Source organism: Grus americana, chromosome 2, assembly GCF_028858705.1.
Source record: "Grus americana isolate bGruAme1 chromosome 2, bGruAme1.mat, whole genome shotgun sequence".
Taxonomy (NCBI): Eukaryota; Metazoa; Chordata; class Aves; order Gruiformes; family Gruidae; genus Grus; species Grus americana.
The window spans coordinates 70,963,019-70,982,603 of NC_072853.1; the positions used below are offsets into that span (position 1 = coordinate 70,963,019).

The window sequence follows — 19,585 nt, forward strand, 5'->3', positions numbered from 1 at the left end:
GCCGTCTCAATTAGAACATTTTTACTATATGATATGTCTTTATATTTTACACAATTTCTTGTCTGGTTTGACACCAAGAAAAAAGTTTAAAAAAGGGAACTGCCCCCAGGTTTAATTTCTCTTTTGTAGCAGATCCATAAGTATTTGTAGTGCTAAATAATTTCTAAAATCTTTTCCATCACAGCTATGTAACCAGAGTACAAAGAGCTCAGCAAAACAGGAATTACCTGTACTCAGGTAATGTAACCTATATCCCTGTATCTCATTATTCAGTGAGCTACACTATACGTTCTCATGAGCATTTCAGTATACTACTTGTTGCAAGGTTTTCATTGCTTTAAAATATTTTGTTTGTTCAAAATCTTCTAGGCAAGACAAAACAATCCCTCTAAAGTCTTCATCACAGAGGAAAAGATAAAGCTTGTCTTCCCACCGATCAATGGGATGCTGTTGAGAGCACTTAGGATCACAAAAAAAAGGCACAAGCTGCATGGCACCTGTCCAACAACTCATGAGAATCTCAATGTGGTTTGCTAACACTAGCTGTAAGCTGAAAAGACCATCTCATCCATCTGTGAGGTGGCATGGCACAGCTATTACACCCTTCACAGAAATGCTACCCAAAAGATTAGGAGAGGAACAACAGAAAACATGCATTTCATATGTATTTAACTCATTTATGATGCAACAAGAGTTTCAGCAGACAGAACTATGTGATTCCCTACGTTCTTGCTTATCGAGACTACCACTTGTTAAAAAAAAAAAAGTGTCTATACTGTGTGATCAGGACCACAAATTAAAAAAAAAAAGAAAGAAAAAAAAATACTTTAAACAACTCTGCATGCCTCATTGAACCAGTGTGGGAGCTCAGCGACACCAGCACTGACTCCTACAGTACTTCCACATTTGTGATGGCGGTGTTCTTCCATCCAAGAAACGGCTTGGTGTGACCTTACTTAGCTTAAAAGAGAAGAAAAAAATCTTGAACAGAATGAGGCATTGCTGCATGCCACGAGACAGCTATCAAATCATTCCTCTGCCAGCCAGTAACTCACATTTTGTTTAGTGGCCCCGTCGGTAAGAGATTGCAATCCAAAATAAAGTGAGAGGGATAACAGAATTTTGCAGCACCCATGTATCTGAAACAAAGCCCAAGTCATACCCATTTTTCAGCTGGAAGATGCCATCTCACTATATCATGTTTGTGTCAGGCAGAGGCACACGATCCTCCAGATGTAGGTAAATAACCCTCTTCAGCCACCCAGCATGACCCTGATAATGTCTCCCACTTCCCTATCACATCTGGCCTGGCCTCAAAGCCTCCACCGCACTTAGTGCTTTCAAAAGCACTTCACAAAAATTGGAAGCCACTATTCTCTTTATTTTCTCCTCATCATTTAAAAAGAGCAAAACCTAAACACACAGGCTCAGCAGCCCGCCCATGAAGGCATCCATCCAGCTTAAAAACACAACAAAAGAGAAATGAACAGAAAAAAAATCCCCTCCAAAACTGCAGGCTCCCAAGTAGGGTTGGCTGGAAACTTTCTCACAGAACAGTCAATCTTTCAAACTGGGAGATTCCTATTACTTTAATGTCTTACTTTCTGTGGGACCGCATCCATTCCCTCAGGACTCTGGCAGACTCTTAAGCTGGACCTCACATGGCTTTCTACCCGCTTGCCTGGGCTGCTCCTCGGCCAGGATCTGGGACCCTGGAAGTGGTGGGAGATCCAGCTCCCACTGTTGAAGCCTTGCAGCATCCTGGGCTCTTGGCATCCCAGAATCACAGCGTCTAAGGCTTCCCAAGGCAAGCAAACTTGGCAGCTCAGAAATCTACCAAACCTCCGGGGAAAAAACGTATCAAAATTCTTCTTTACCGGCTTCTAAATGAAATGTTAAACCTGCCAGTTTTCACAGTAAGCATGAGTCTGTGAGGTGGCTCGGTGCTTGGTAATGACCACCACAGGATATGCCGTAGTTGTAATAGCAAGAGTTAATGTTTGTCAAAAAGGCATCATCTCAATTGCTTTTATCACCTTCCTTTTCTCTCCTCCTTCTTCCTAGAGCTGAGCAAATACTTCATAAATGTTTGCAGATGAACAAGGATTCCACCAAATTTTTTCTTATTTATTTGGAGAAGGTCTGACCACCGAGCCCTGCCTGCTGGTTATTCCAGCGCATAACTACCACGTGCTTCCAGTGGATTATGGAGATTTATATCCAAAGCCAGCGCTGCCCCACTCACCACTGAACTGAGAGCTGCGTTTCCGGGGTCTCGGCCTCCAGTCTGGAAATGACTGCTCTAAAATGTCCTCTCTTGCAACTCCAGTGCTCTGCCTGGGTTAGTGCCATTTTTAAACAACTCTCTTTTTCCTCTGCAGTAGAGCACTTTAGTTGTTTATGTAATTACCTACCTAGCTTGTAAATTCATCATCAGGCTGCTAGAAAATCAACTTTTATTAGGAAGGTTGTCAAAGCAGAGTGATATAAGGCTGCAGAGCAACCGCACAAACACTCCTCCAGATCTTTCTTTTTTCTATCTATCTGACACATTTTGAGATTTTTTGCTAACATTAGAAAAGCATTCCAGGGCTCCCATGTCTTTCCAGACCTGCTTATCCCCAGCTATACAGCTGTAAGGCTGAAATTAAGGGTTCAAGGGCTTCATGTCAAAATGCTTCATGTGGGCACGCATAACAAATGCCAAAAAAATCCCTCAAAGCAGCAGTCTTGCACATTATCTTTTTTTGTTCAGTTTGAAGGCAGCTGCAATAACCAGAGCTGGGCCAAGCACTGTCTGTTCTGGGATTTTTATTTTTTTTAATGGCTGAAGAAATCTCCAACTAAAAGATATGCATGAAAAATAACACTTGGTAGCTAGCTCATTTGTAATTTCTGAAACAGTACTTTATTTTGCCTCCAAAGTGTTACAGTTACCTCATTTTGTTGACAGGAATAATTATAGGAAACCTAACTGATTATATGATACATTTTTCTTTTAAATGTACCAGAAGCCAATTATATTAAAACTAAATACAGGTATTTCAGAATATATAGCCGCAGTACCTGATCTGCAGGGCATGCCAATACCCCTTTGCTAATATCCACGTGAAGAGTCCAGACTACCCATTAAAATCTACAAGGGTAAATATGCATACAATCCAGTCAGATGCCTGAATTTCAGCTTTCTTTGTCTATTGCTAGCTACAGCACTTTCAAAGACTACGTCGTGCTGGGTGGTGGGGTGGGGATCCGATGCTGTGCAGTGTTTGATGTTTTTATGAGACATGCAGTGTTATTTCCACTAGGTACTCGTTTTGGTGGGAACTGGCAGGGATTGTCTCTGTAAATGATTCCCCCAGCATTTTTTAGGATAAGGTCCTAAGCAGAACATGGTTTTTGTGTAGAGAGCAGACAGATTGCTCTTTCTGGGTCTCTGTGGGTTGGAGGGTATGGTACTGTACATGAAGCTGCCTCTGAAGCTAGAAGAAACAGGGATTGGTAAAGGATGGGCAGGAGATAAAGCTGAGAAACAGATGACAACAAGTGGTTTTAAAATTGGGCTGGACAGAATTACTTGTGTGGTTCTGCAGGATTCAACCTCAAAATCATTATTATCTCATTAATAACTGGTAAGGAAAAAAAATGGCGTTCTTATAAAATGTACCACGCCACAAAACCGAGGTACTTTATCAACATGTTGAAAGATTAGATTATCATACAGGAAGATCTGAAAACCCATGAAGGATTGGAGAAATATAAATGAGATTAACATTTGCAGTATGAAAAAAAGGGTAATTTGTCTGGGGGCTGATAGGAATGTCTGCTGAGACTGAATAGGTTCCCGCTGAAAACACCTGAGCAGGAGCTGGGGATACCTGCCAGGCACAGCACGGTTCTGTGCAAAACATGGCACTAGTAGGAGGTGAGGCACTTCCAGCAGCGGTAGGGATATGTTAGCGTGATAACTAGGACAGGGGACTGTTAGTGCCATTAAATAAGCCCTTGTGGAACTTCATTTGCAACCTGACCACAATTAACATGCACATTTAACATAAACAGTAACTGGAAAAATGTAGAAAGGGACTCGCAGAGTCACGAGAGGGGTGGGGAATGCAGCCTCTGAAAGGCTGAGCTTACTCTGGCAAAAGCAAGGGTGTGATGGGATAAAACTGGTTTCTAAAAATACGTCTGAGAGGGGAATCCTCAGGAATGGAAAGGCAAGAATTATTTAAACTAATGGCCAGTGCTGGCATAAAAACAAATCTGCACAAACTGTTTATGGATAAATTCAGGTGAGGAGTAAAAAGTTGTTGTCTAATTATCAGAGAACTGAGGTTGTGGATCCAATATCAAGAAACAGAAAAAAAGCTAACTAGTTTTTGATCATGCTGTGAAGTTGCAAGATGCAAGACATACTGCTTATGCTAGAAGACAACTGCATCTGATGACCCACAAGCTTTCTTCTAGTCCGGTTGCTCTAAATATGAACAATCACCATGGTCATGTGAAGGCACACGCTGACATTTCCCATCGATGCCAGCATCTCCCAGTGTTATGGGGAGGTGTGGAGACTAACCTCACTGACTTGGAGAAATATGCACTTTTAAGAAAAGGATTCGCACCCCTCTAGTTTAATCATCGATGGAGAGACACAGCCACTTTCCCCTGTCCACCCGCCTGCAGGCTCTTCCTTTAGGAGAAGGTGAATTGCCTTCTGCAGGGGCCACTGTCTCTCCAGAGAGGACAGGAGAGATGCCTGGACTAGACATATGATTTTCGAAAGTGGAGGGAGTTAAGTCCTCTCCTGAGTGACAGGGTTCGTGTTCTGTAGTCTGCTGTCTTTTCTGGGAGCTTTCCCATTGAAATGGTGACGATATCTAATTGTAGTTGGTCCGTGAAACTCGAGGAGATCCCAGCACTTTAGGTACGTATCTGCACAGAATGGTTATTCTACAGTAAATTGAACTCTTGCCTCACTTAGTCCTAGTGCCTTTATTTTAATTAATTTTAAAAGCCAAGCTTTAAATATGGTAATTGGTAATTAGTAATCATATAGTTTGTTTTTAAAATAAAAATTTTCTAGTTAAATGAGTTATATATTCATTTTGACATATATAAAATTTACATCAATACCAAATGGAATCACATAAAAACAGAGCTAAAAGTTAGGCAATTATTCTTTTCAAATCAAACCCACAATGGGACCAGAAATTTTCCAAGACATTTTTCCTGCCATTAGTGCACATTACTAGAAGCAATTGCTTTTCCCTGAAGCCTCCAAAAAGCAAAAGAAATGATCAAACAGCTTGTAAATTGACCCATTATTTTTCTTCAGCGTTACTGCCAAAAGCATTTATAAAAATACAACCACTTTCATTGCTATTAAATAGAACATTAAACAAATCATATTTAACATTAAAGCAAACATGAGAAAATTCAAACAGTGTTTGTATTTCAATTTGAAGAGAGAAAAAAATGTATTTTATTTGCTTACCTCTTCAAATTTTAGTGCAATCATAGAAAAAGCTTTAAAAATTGCATCTGTTGGGCCTGTTATTGTCACAATTCTCTCTGGACAGGAGCCTTCTGAAATATTGATTCGAGCACCACTCTGTCAAAAAGAACAAATATTTTTCAAATTTATACCTCCCAGGGAGCAAACTAAGTAGGATTAGGGGTATAGTTTGGGAAGGAATATCTTGAGGCATCTAATTCCCTCCCCTACAACTGCAGCCCCAACATCATATGATTTCAGCATAAACTGATCACACTCCAAAAATTCATCTAGCAGCGGGAAGCCGGATTCTGCTTGGGAAAATACTTAAACAGCCTTCATCGCAGTATGCAAATAGCACCTCTGTAACTCAAAGTTGCAAATAATTGCATAATGAAGTCTTTTCCCTTCCCTCTTGCAAGGTTAAACTTAAGTAGGACCAGAGCTGCAGGATTTCGGACAAGGTGGTTGCCTCCAGGGAGCATCAACATCCCCTAGGAAAGATGCACCTCTCTGGTTTGCAGACCCAAAGGCAGGGCTTGATCTGTCTGGCTGGGGTGTTGCTTTGCACTCTGGAGAAGGTTCCTTACAGATGTGTCCAATGTGAAGGCTGTCAATTAATATGCACTGAACAACCCTTCAAAGGAGTAGTGGTAGGACAGGCAACAGTAATGGTGTTACCTCCTTAAGGCAAGGAGCCTGTTGGAAAGGAGTTGTTAGAAAACTGTAAGTCTTGGAGACAAGCCAGGATGGCTCTCAGATATACTTAGTCCCCTTTTTGCTACTGTGGCAGTGCAGAGAAAACCCCTAAACCAGATGTAAATACATTTTAGAGGATCTTGGTGTAGATAATGATCAATTCCGTTTCAGGTAAGATCTACCCTACACTTTGCTTGAGGTTTCAGGCATGGAAATGTGTTAATGCAGCCTAACAAGTCACTGGAGCCTCAACTCATCCACAGGCACTGACCTTCTCAAGGATCTGGGCTTGTAGCAAACGTGAGATAATCTGGGTTAATTTGGCCCTTTGCCTTCAGGGTTACCATGAATCAGTCGATGTGCTGTGTGTCTGAGCCCTTATTCACGTGCATACTGCTGCTCAACAGCAAGACAGCGTATTTCCCCATGTGACAGCTACCAATCACAACAAGAAAAAAAAAAATCCAACACTACTGATAGAAAAATCTTGCTGCCACGGACTCAGCTGGCAGACACACTCAGCCTTCATAGATAAGAAGGCGAAGCAGGCACTTCTGGCAGGCCAGCCTGGGTGGGACTTGCCCTCATCAAACACCAGCACTAGATCAGGAAGGAGATCATGGCCCAGGGCTCCTTCGTGCTGGTGGCAACATCTCGCTGCCACCACCACACGCGAACCCGGGGCCGTGGGACTCAGCCCGGCACGGAGCAGGCCAGGTGTGCAAAACACGGCTCTTCCTTTGAAACCAGAGCCATGGGAGCTTGTCTGAAAGATTGCTCCACTGTGGATCATCAGCAGCCAAAATTCACAGATGTTGCTCCTCCAACAGATGACCAGTCAAAACAGAGCTAGGGCAATTATAATGTTATGTGGCAGCCTCCATATGTGTGTAGGAAGTTAACAACCGCAGGGCAAAGAACTGATGTTTTTGTACTTTTCTTGAGGCCTGAAGTTGTCCCTGACATTTCCCCAACAACAGAGCAAGACAGAGTTGCATTTCATTCCGTAAAGATGGCATGCAACTTGCCACATCTGTGAGGAAAGCCAAAATAAAGTTGCATTTTTCTTTTAAAGAAGTACTGAAGAGGGTAGTTACTTAAAGGAGGGCCAAGTTATCATCATGTGGAGACATAACGTCTTAGTCCTTTGCTGATATAAAGATGCATATAATTCCTTTATTTAAAAAAAAAACAAACAAATAAAGCCTCTTGTGACCACATGTACATGACAGTAGGTTTTCAGGAGTGGAAGAAGAACATTTGATATTTATCTTTAAAAACTAACCAGGGATCATAACTCTTCTCTAAGATGTTTAACGCAGAAGTCAGGAGCACTCTCCAATGATGGCTTCCCTGCTGCGCATGCAATTTATATCCAAAGATATCTGCCCATGATCATAATTAATAATTAAACTAAAATGTGTTTAATCAACTGGCAGGATTACCTAGTATATTGGAAACATTTTTTTCTTGTATTTTTTTTTAAGTCTTAGCAAATGTACTTTTCTGTGAAAACATGGGTGAAAGCTCTTATGATCAAAAAAGGAGCTCTGAACTCAGTCAGCCTGACAATAAACTCCCTATTGTGTGTATTTAAAGATGGATCTCAGCAATTTTCTTTACCACAAATACTTTGAGATTTCCCTGCCACAGACCTTCTATCAGTGTATAAAACAACAAAGCAGCTGCCATAGTAATGTACTGCACATTTACCAGAACCAAATTGACTTTTCTTGAGGCATCCTCTATCCACTTTGCACTCCTCAAGTTTTAAACAGTAGGATTTGTCTTTTGACTTATGCTTTTAGCACTTGCTTCAAAGAAGGAAAATTACATGGATCTCCAGGTAAGACGTGCTGCCTTGCAGGACAAGCGTGGGTCTGTAACCCCACCTGGGCACAATCCTCTGAAGGCAGCGCAGCTTGCTCTGTGGCAGGGAAAGAATCCTGCGGACACCGGGGAGACTGAGGTTTATGCCGTGCCATGTTTTAGTTAGCCTTTTTGTGTTTACAACCTTTTCAAAGGATGTGAATGGTGGGTGTGCAGGTCTACCCTGCCCACATCCTACTCGCAGCTGCAAGACGATGAAAAGTTAAGGCTTTGGCCAGATGTGGCTGAGGGATGCTTTGGCTTACGCAAGCCTGGCTCCAGCTCTGCTGAAGCTCGTGTCTGCCCTCCAACTTTATGCAGCATCAGTCGGATGCTTGGTTTCAGATTTTGGAAGCTCTCTACCAGGAGGCCAAGCCACGTGCAGGACCGATGTTGGTATGCTAAAGAAAGATACAGTGGTTTTGATGCACAGAATCATCTGGCTAAGCTGTTCCTGAGATAAGACAGCAGCAGGCATACTGCTAGGGGAATGAAAGACGCCAGACTGCTGCGGTGATAAGGAGGTTACAGTAACAACAATGTTTCATTTCGGCCAGCACAATTTAAACGCCACCACTTGCAAAGAATGGTGATGTTAAATTAAGTGCCCACTTGATGGCAGTGTCGGTCTGTACCCGCTGAATTCCCCTGTTCTCTGGGCTGGAAAGAAAGGCAAGTGAAGACATCAAGGCTTGTCTTACCTCCTCCCTCATCTTCTTAACGGTCTCACCTTTCTGTTAAAGAAACAGAAAAAAAGTTAGCCTGGGCTGATGAAGTGAACTGATATACAATATTTTGACATGAAAATAAAGAGAGAAAGTAATTTCCTGACCTTTCCGATAATGCTTCCAACCTCCTGAAACAGAAAAAAAAAGACACTGTGAATGACACGATTTGCTACAGAGGAGCATTTGCTCTGCTCCTAAGCTATCTCACTATCACGTATTTCAAACCTGCAGTGTGAAGCGTAGCCCCCTTCCATTGTTGCTGTATACAAACATGCCATCTTAGATACAAAGGGGCAGACTAAAAATGTGGTTTTGCAGCTTACTGATTGTGCAAGAAAAATACCTTTAACAGAAACTGATCTTGCGGTTACAGATCAATCCTGCTACTATAAACGCAGATAAACTCCTATCAGGGAATGAAAAGTTCAAAAATAATAGAATGGCACAACCTACTAGAGAAAATTGGATATAATACAAGCATCAAAATAATTGCTGATCTCTCCGAGGGCAGGCATTTACCCTCTTTACACCACGTAACAGCTAGAGCTGAATTTTCATACTACCGAGTGTTATTGTGTAAACACCTGGTGGCCTGTTTTAATCTCCCTATTAAGCACTTACAGAACAATAATTGCTAATCACTTTTTAGGGATTTGGGAATTGCTACCGAGCTCCCACAATCTTCCATGAAGGGACAGAAAATACTGAGAAATGTCACGGTGAACATACGATAGGGGAATGATTTGGCAGTTTTGGCAACATTCCAAGGGCTAAAAACTTGGCGCATAAAACCAACAGGTAGCAAAAATGAAGCTACTAACTCTAAAGTGAATAGTCTGGGCATGTTACACAAATCACGCAGGTGTGACATCAGACTGGAAATCATCTGATCGAGAGGAGACCAGCTAAAGGAAAACAAACTCCCTTCCTATATTCACATGGTGAAATCTACTTCCATGGTTTTGTCCCAGACATATGATACAATTCTCCCACCCCAGTCTATACACTTAAGTCTGGCCCATCCTGAAACACAGTCCCAACAATAAGATTTAAAAAATTGGGCTCCGTTGCCCTATCCAACGATGGACTCATGGTAAAGCGGTACCGAGTTCACCCTGCAGTAGAGGACTATCTGCAGACACCTTGAGAGAGATATTTCTCTCCACTTCATAATATGAAGCAGCTTGTGCTTGTGACGCCTCACACCCTGCTCACAAGATGTAAAGACTTTTCAGTGAGAAGAAGACCTGTCTCAATGAAGAACTTCAGCATATGGTTTCTTTGCACTTTCTGCAAGTCTGCAGATAACACCGGACTGAGGGGAACAGTCAATACGCTGCTGGACAAGGCTGCTATTTGCAGTCACCTAGACAGGCTAGAGAAATGGGCTGAGAGAAACCTCAGGGAGTACCACAAAGTCAAACAACAAGTGCCATGTCTGGGATGGAACAAGCCCACGCAGCAGGACAAGCTGGGCAAAAACTTGCTACGTACAAACTGGCTTTGCAGAAAAAGTCCTGAGGGTCCCAATGCACAACTCCAACATGAGTACGAGTGCACCTCTGATCAACCAAATGCTGGGCTGTGTTAGCAAGAGTGTAGCCAGCAGGCTGTAGCAAATGATTCTTGCCTTCTCCTTGTGTTTGTGAGACCATGCCTGGAGGATTGTGCCCTGTTTTGGGCTCCTAGTAAAAGACAGACAAGGACACACTGAAGTGAATCCAATGCAGGGCCACCAAGATGGCCAGGGGACCAGAGCACAGGACACATGAGGAGAGGCTGAGCAAAATGTGTTTGTTCACCCTTAGGAAGAGAAGACTTGGGGGGATCTTATTGCAGTGTACAGTGAAGTGGACTCACTGCAGTTTTGTGTCTTGTGACCAAATTATCCCATGTATCTTCATATGTGGGTTCAGGTCACGCCTTTTCCTGTGGCTGAGACGGCCGCACCAGCATGCTGTGTAGGCTCTCCAGTCAGGTGCAGCTTTTTTGTTAGCTGTGACACAAATCTGGGACATCCATTCCATGATATTTTTAAGATCTTACTTTTTTTTATATATCACTGTAACTCTGCGAACCTGCCTATAACTTTGACTGGAATTAAATGATACAGGGAGTAAGACTCTCAGTGATTATGAGCCTTGAGAACCCTTCATGTCCAGTAGTTCCTATCTACTCACTCAGCACATTCAGCTGCTTTACTTTGAAAACTTTTTCTATTCTTCTCAGTCCCAGCTTTTAGAAATAATTTCTTTTGGAAAACAGATTCTTAGGAGGTAGAAGGACCTTTTGTGATGAGTGAACGTATTGTATTTCAATTGTTATGGGCAAGCAATCATATTTCAGTCTGTGGTATAATTTCAGTTTTTGTACATCTGAAGTTTCACTAGAAGCTATAGGCATGGTCTTGAACCTGCCAGGCTCTGCCAGTATACACTTGGTAAGAAATCCGTCCCAATACCTTTGGTCATCCTAGGTCTTAATGACAGATGCTATTCTTTCAAAATGTATGGATGGGCTCTGGCTAATAAGTACAAAGATCTCTTCCTTGGAAATAGGAAAAGATACTTTCACTTTGGAAATAGAAAAACAATATACTCTTTGTAGCCCTAGTAAAAAAGATAGTCCATTTCAAACAAGGTAATTGGGAGTATTTAAACGAGTAGAGCATAAAATATTAGGATTCTGAAGCTGCTTGTTCCACTGAAGTCTGTGGAAGTTTTGCTATTGATTTCAGTGGGGACAGGAATTCTACCTGACTGATCATCACCTTGTTATTACCAAAGAGTAAAAACTGCCATAGAACTGAGTGAATGAACAGTGTGAATCCCACTGAGAAAAATATTTCAATGAGACTGGTGACCAGTTCCTTGGAACGTGCTAGCAAATGTCACTGCAATGCTACAGAGTACTTCAAACCTTTGCCTCCTCAAAGGGAGAATTTAAAACTTATTCTACAAGGAGTCAGCTTCAAAGCATCCAAGCAAATGCCACCTCTCCACCTTCACTGGGAGTTGGGATTCTGCTTGGAAATGTGAGGGAAGGGTACCAGGGGAAAGGGAAATGTTAACTTCACATAGATATTCCTAATTTTTCCAGAATTTTTGATCCATACAGATTAGTTTCTAAAGAAGACAAAATCTAGAACTGTTCTAAATGGGTCACTTTAGTCTTTTTTGGGCTTTGGCTGTTTCTAGGAAAGCTCCCATAAGTATTGACAATAACAGATCATGTCTTTAGGATGAGAAACCTACTTCTGCCACAGATTAAATAAGAAGATTCTTTATGCCTTGTTCTTCAATCTACCAATGCTATTTCATCAAACCTTTAATGTTTCTTTATGCAGTCAGATATTAGTTTCATACAGATTCTTATATCACCCTAAATTATGTTTAGTGCTTAGTGAGATACCTAACATCATTTTTATGATACTCAAGTTTTTTCAATATTTCTAGCCAAGTTTACTTTGAGGGCTTTACCATCTTCAGAAAATGTGTCTAAATCTGCCAGACACCAAACTGTGCTGTAGTCGACCGCGTAAGACTGAAGGGATGGGATGTCTGTCACCTGTATCAGTTTATTAAAAATTAGGAGTCTAGTGTAATCCAGGCACACAGCCTCCTCTGCAGTCCAAGGACAGAGATAACGGAGGATGTTTTGTTCCTAAAAAAGGAGGGAAAAAGTGTACTCCTGAGGGTTTTGCCTTTCTCCATCTGCAGTAGAAGACTTGCACTAACATGCCTGAAGTTTGGTGAGAGGAATTCTACAGTTGATGTCAAATTCAGCCTCAGTGCAGGTCAGACGGAGTTTGATTTTCTGTCCTAGCAAATAATTGCCTACTAGAATATACTAACAACTCATCAACTATTTGCTGTTTTCCAGTGCTTGGGAATATATGCTAAAGGTAGGTATTTATGATAAATTTCAGATTGATTTATTGACTAAACATCTACATGTAAACACGATGGAAAAATAAGTTATATGATAACAATTACTGGGTTTCATATAATCACATTTCAACAGCTGATTGAAAAGCAGTGCAAAAAAAAAAAAAAAAAAAAAAAGAAGAAAAGTTATAAATGGGGGAAAAAGCTCAGAAGGAGAAAGACAGGTCGGTCCAAGGTAAGCCAGCAGACTGATGCCAGAGCTGAAAGTACTACCCAAGCTCCTTGGCCTCAACATATAAACACCCTCCTGTCAGAAGCAGATATGCCACAGCAGCCATGCTGGACGAATAGGATGCCTCTGAAAAGCTGCAAGAGTGTGGCTGCCTACACCCACCAATACATATGCATACACACATACATATATTTATATATTTGTGTGCAAAGTCAATATATGCATACAGGCAGCAAAGAGATAGATATGAACTTTCCTTTGAGAAATTACAGCAATTTGGGGTGCCTATCCTGAGATTCATCAAAGGGCCCTGAGTTTCAGATTGTGTGGAGTACCCAGCCCAGATAATACCTTCCAAAGGACATATCTCCAGGTGGAAGCATCTCAAGCAGGACAGCCTCACACTCGGACTCCAACAGTGTCACTTTGGAAAACCCCAGGAAAAATTTGAAACGTACATGCTGATTTCAGATAGCCTGAAAATAATTCTTTAGCCTGGGGGACCGAGTTGATTTATGTCTATGATTCTCTTTAGTATGCCATTTCCAATAAAATAGATAAAACAACAAGAGGTGAACCTCAACAACAAGCACTGGAAGACCACTCAGTATCGGCAAAGCATGTTGTTAGTCAACCACCTAAATAGTGGCAGAAAACTTGAGGAAAAGCAACGGTAAAAACAGGGGACGCTTTCTTTCTGAAAATTTTCATACTGAAATGCAGCATGTAATATTATTTGCACATCTCATTCACATGAATGGGACGAGTTTTACTGTTAATGGACACTTGGGGAGTGGTGGGCCCATCGCAGAGCAGAAAGCTATTTCTGCAGTTTTTGCATCACCGACGGTCACCTGAGGGCAAGGCAGCACCTGCAGAACAAAAGGTGGCAGCAGAGAAGTCTGTGAGCCAGGGCTTTTGCAGGGCTCTTGGCGGTGTGAATAACTAAACAAAGATATAAAATAGGCTGTAGGAGAAAGCTATTTCCTAATCAATTATCTGCTGTGCCTTTTGAATAACAAAATAAATTAGTCATGTTAAGAAAACAAGAGGCTTAACAAATGGTAACAAACCTTGTTTTGAAGATTAACCTTTGATCTGTAAACATAATGTGTGAAAGTCCATCATTTTTCTAAGTGTGAGGCTAGTTTAATAATTACTGTTTCCCAGGAAATCAAAACAAACCAGGTAGCTATTCCAGGACCATATAAAAGCACAGGCCTTGCTTTATTACCGTGGGACATGCAACTTCTATTATCAGTGCTATGGGGCGAACAGAACACTAACCTCACAGGTGCCCTGAGATAAAGCCATGGCTAAAGGGAAAGCACATTTAAGAAATAAGAATAAATACTTTCACCCCAAAGCATCTGACAAAGCACAGGCCACATGCTAAGGCCTGAATTTCATTCAGGCAATGCTTTGATTGCATACATCTACCTGCTTTCTATGAGCAAGGATAATGTAGAACCAGTAGGACTGGACTCAACAAACAAAAAAGCCTGCTAGAAAAGCATTGAAAGGAAAGAAATACAGCCTTCCGTGGTGGGGAAACACATCCATCATGAGACAAGGAGGGATCCTGGCAACAGCAAACAACATCTGTGCTGATAAAGTTTTCTAGACCAGCACCAGCTGTCCTTCTCCCATCCATACAGAGGCACAACGTAACCCAACTCTCTCTCTCTTTGCCTTGTTCTGAGGATATATACTTGTATGACTATATGCCAATACACGTATGAGCTCATGAAGACACTTGCATGGTACATGTTCCATTAAGATGTTCTGAATCATGTGTTTGTATGGAGTACGTGGAGCATCAGCATTTTTCAAAGGCTGGAAAAAAAGCCTTAGTCAGTTTTGGGAAACATGAGGTAATGTGTCTACCTCAGGGAACAAACGGCTGCCTTGGATAAACTGAGAGTCTGATTTGTGTTCTGGGCTTATGTGGGATTAGCCTCCCTGACATGGGAGATCTCATGTTCCTAGGTGATGCTTCAGTAGTCACTGCCTGATGCTAACAGCCCTAATTTAGTAAGACACTGCAGTCCAAGGCCTTACTGAGACAGATCTCATGCTAACAAATGTGGTAGTGTATGAGGAAACTTTCAAATTATGGTCGTTCTGATGGAGATGCCAGAGTTATGAATCTTCCACAGGTCCGTCTACCATTTTTTTGGGCAGCTGTGCCAATGGGTATTTCTCATTTGCTTTTTGATAGCAGATGTGTAATCAATTTGCATTCAGTTTCACACCAAACCTCCCCGCCTTCCCCCAGAAAAACAAACCAAACCAAGTTCTGTCCCTTTGCTTGTCCCTCCGCCTGTGGTGCTGAAGCAGCAACACTGAGTAGAGTGTGTGCCTTCTGCAATCCCAGTTAATTACAGCTGAGGACCGATGAGGAGATTCTCTTTGACAGAAGTGGGAAAATTTAGCTATGGAGGTTGTTTTTGGGGACATACAGTGCCCAGGGGCTGGAGGAAAAGACTTCTGTCCTTTCCATTGATTTTTTTGACTAGTGAGAAACTCTCAGCTGTTACTACAAACACACGAAGAGGAGATCCATCTTGTGTTGTGTATTTGCACGCAGAGTTTTGTTCCATAACTAGAGCTCTTAGGTACCACAGTAATGCAAACAAACAACACAAGAACTATAATAGCAATAGGCAGGACAGTCAATCCTCATAATACTCTGACAATGTTCGTGGAAACTAGAAAGAACAGAACAAACATTGGCTTGGTTGGCATTACACAGCTTGGATTAAATTACTGAAAAGGTGACTCTTAAAGCTACTTTGTTGTATGCTATATTTTAATAATATAATGAGGAAGGAGAAGGGCATTACCTTCAAGATGGGGAAAAATTATTTCTGTGCTTGCTTGACAGTCTTTCACGGGGCAATTAAGCAGACACAAAAAAGTGGTCACTAAAAGAAATGCTAAATCTATAGTATCTATATTGATGAAAACACAGTTTTCTCCATGATTTTATTCTGTCTATATTTGAGCTGTTAAGTGTGAGCAATTGCCTTAATAAGTCTATTTTTTTTCTTGTACAAAATTATATATATAGCATCATAAAATAATCACCAACAAGTCTGAAAGTCAGCACTGAAGTGGGATGTAAGTCCACTATAACCAGTCTTTCCAGTGCCACAAGGCACCCAGTGATCTTGCTGAAACCATTGGGAGACAGAGTTCCTCAGGGCATCTAAAATTAAGCTGTAAGTACTGGAAGTTTAGTGCCTAAAAATCAAGGCACTCGTAGGGTTTTTTCCAAACCCAAACATTTGACTGCAGGTATGTTTTTCTAATTCACTGCTGCTGAAGCTATGAGAAACATATCATTGCGCAAATGGTATGGGGGAAGGAAAAGCTCCACTCAGTCATCATATCTTTCCTCCATCATTTTTGCACATTATACATTCTACATAGTACATGTGCAGACATGTTTAAAATCTGCTTAGGAGAATTCCAGAACCTCATAAAAATCTCAATACTAGGAATTTCTCCTGGGATTCCCTTATTAGGACTTATTTTCAAAATATATTTTATCCCATTATTTCCACCACAAGCACTTGTATCATTCAAAATAACGACACTCCATTACACTTGCATTCATTCTCTCCAGGTATTTATGAGAATGTCTGAAGAACACTAGACACAGTCTCCTCAGCCTCCTAAAACTTTGTTATTTTTCTGCGAATTCCCCCTCTGCTCAGTTTTCAACATCACTCACACACGTGGCGCCTGCCGCTGAGCACAGAACCGCAGGTGTGATTTTGCCAGAAGAACAGTAAGGTAATTACCATCTCTTTGCCCCATGATGCATCAGCGCTATACATCCAAAACTGCATATGCTTTTGCTGCAATAACTTTTCTTTCCAACCCAGCATATCCCAAATGTGCCACTCTCTAGACACTGCCACTTCTGATGCCTTCCAGCCTTTTATGCTTTCCAGATTTCCTTCTCTCACTGAACATGTATCTTCTAAATTACCTTCTCCAGTTAATTGCCTCAACTCTCCAATTTACACCTCTCAGTATTTGGCAAGAGTCCTACTTCCCTGCCAGTTTTCCATTCCCTCTTTCATACTACCTGTAAGTTATTTCCTTGTTCTTCCTAACCATCTGACTTTTTATTAATCCATTTTGTTTTCTATTTCTGAACTCCTTCCCCTTTCTCTAAAAGATTCCTCAGACTCAATGTATTAATGTATTCTACTTCGGTTTCTTGCAGAATTCACTGCACCCAATATGGTTTCATCAATGCACACCTTCACGCAGTGCCTTTGGAAATGATGCGTTTTTTCTTCTGCAGGTTTGTACTGGAGGGAGGAAGCAGAGATTCCTGCGACGCCACTACGAGATGGAGACCAAAGTGGATTCATGACCCTGCTTCCCTTTCCATGCTGGCACACTTTAACATTTTCTCATGTTCAACCTCACGGACCCAACTTTTAAGTCTCCATTAAGCTGCCTTCCTGAAATCTAACATCTTTCTACTGGCACAGGCTCTTTCCTATCCACATCTAAAATGGCGCGTCTCTAGGATCTTAATCAGCCTGTCAATGCTGGCTGTCTACACATCCAAATGAGTCCAAAATCATGTAATCATTATCCAGTGTAGTCGAAGTAGGTGCTTTTTCAGAAGTTATTTCTTTCTGGGTGTGAACTGACCAAAACTAGAACAAGAGCACTGCAGATGTCAAGTACTAAGATATGTTGGCAGAGACCTGTGGGCAAGGCTATGATTTTCCACAATCTCCCAACCTCTTTACCTGTGGCAGTAAGCAAGAAAACCAGCCACAAGTCATGGGAATAAAAAATTCAACAAAAGGTGAGCAAGGAATGGTAAGAGAAAAACATCGAGCTCCATCAAAGACCCTGTAACATACAGATAGCAAAAAAAAAAGTTTCATTTTGACAAAAACTAAAAAAGGAAGAAAAAGTGAAAGGCACGTTTCTTTTGGAGCCTGAGCTTTTCCTTACAGAGGGATCTGATAGCTGGGGACTGTATGCCCACGAATGCTCACACACTCAATTTGTCTTCCATAAGTCCTTCAAAAACATTGATCTGATCTGAGTAAATGCTGCCGTTTTTGCCTTCACTGGAAGCAGAAATCTTGCAATCCCTGCAATACTCTAATACAAGCCAGAAATTCTACTTTTAAAGCAGGCAAAGGTAATAAAATATCCATATCCATTCACGTTGCTGCCCTATACAGTGATTTTCCTTATTTTACTTCAAGAAACAGCAGGAATTTGATGGAAAATACAGAAGTAGGGCAATGTAAATAGCCCCAGCCCATACTCCCTGTTCTTCTCTACTGAAATCCATGAAACAGCTTTATCCCTTAATGTAATGCATCTTTCTCATTAATAAAAGATGAAAATGCATGTCTGCATTATTTAATATATACTCTACATATCCAACTCCTGCACGTGCTTCAGAAGGTTCTTCCGTTCCTGCCCCCTGCAGAGCACCATTCAGGTAACTCAGTCAAAAAGGTCCCGGGCAGCAGAGGCTGCAGTGCCACGGCAGCTTTACGGGATGTATTCATTTTTGTCTAACTTGTCCTTAAAAACCTCCAGTGATGAAAGCTGTGGCATGCCTGGGCGGCCTCCTCCCCTCCTCACATATTTACATAAGAAGTTTTTCCTAGTTTTGCTTTCAGAATTCCCTGCAAGCAGAGACAATTGCTTCTCTGTGGATGTGAAAAACATCCGAGCACTGCCCTCGTAGCGTACTGCCTAACACCTGCACTCTAATTCATCGCAAGAAAGCATGAGAAATGTTTTGCGTTGCTCCTGGTTTCTTTTCAGGGCTGTCACACTATCATGACTTTTTTTACTGATGTAACGCGGCACAAGATGAAAATTAGGCCTTTCATCTTACACGATCACACGCCCTGTGAAGTCCTGGCTCAGGAGGACACCTTCCATATCAGGCCCTGGAAACATTTACCCTGAGGTTAACCTCATACCTCGCGGCGGTTAGCTTTCTGCTGGGCCCACACAAGCCCTTTTGCTGATTCCACGGATAAAAAAAAAAAAAAATTGTTGCCCTGCCTTAACATCACATATTTTTGCCCTGAGAAAACCAAAGCTGTGCCTTGCCTCGTTGCCAGCCAGCTGCTCCCAAACCTTGCCTCGCCGCGGAGGAGCGGCTGAGCTGGTGCCTCTCCCGAAGGATGCTGCACAGAGCCCTCAGGAGCTCACCTGCACCCACGGCCCCTCTTTGCCCGCAGCAAGATAAAGCAAAGGAGCTGATGAGAGGTGTCCTACCTGTGGGGAGGCACTGGCCCTGCGTTCTGGGGAGCACAGGACTGTTCCTATCTGTTTTCCTTTCACCAGATGCTAATGTTGTGTTTGATTTTTGCTACTTGTTTTGTTTGCTGTCGTTAAAGATGCTCTTTTATTCCCTACCCTCTGTCCATTCATACAAATACTGATTTTTCTGTCTGCAGGTACAGAATTTAGCTTAATTGCGTAATTAAGATGTCCATCCTTGATTTAAAGCCCCTATACAAATCACATCAAAAGTACACGCTGAAAATTTCCTAAGTCTGCAGGATTTACAGCCGAGGTAACTAAGCATACTAACACAAGTTATGGACTTTCAATCAAAATGAATGCAAATATCACAAAGCACATAGACCTTCACTATGCA

At 41.7% G+C, this 19,585-nt stretch overlaps 1 protein-coding gene across 9 annotated transcripts in view; it reads right to left on the bottom strand.

Annotated features, from left to right (window-relative positions):
• The window catches only part of LOC129202208 (poly(rC)-binding protein 3-like), a 533,188-nt gene that overhangs the window by 42,109 nt on the left and 471,494 nt on the right, over positions 1–19,585 (bottom strand). For all 9 annotated transcript variants that reach the window (XM_054814520.1, XM_054814522.1, XM_054814513.1 and 6 more), the window contains 3 exons: positions 8,898–8,921; positions 8,767–8,799; positions 5,498–5,614 (listed from right to left, as the gene is read on the bottom strand). In XM_054814520.1, the coding sequence (XP_054670495.1) occupies positions 5,498–5,614; positions 8,767–8,799; positions 8,898–8,921 (174 nt within the window). The remainder of the gene's footprint in view (positions 1–5,497; positions 5,615–8,766; positions 8,800–8,897; positions 8,922–19,585) is intronic.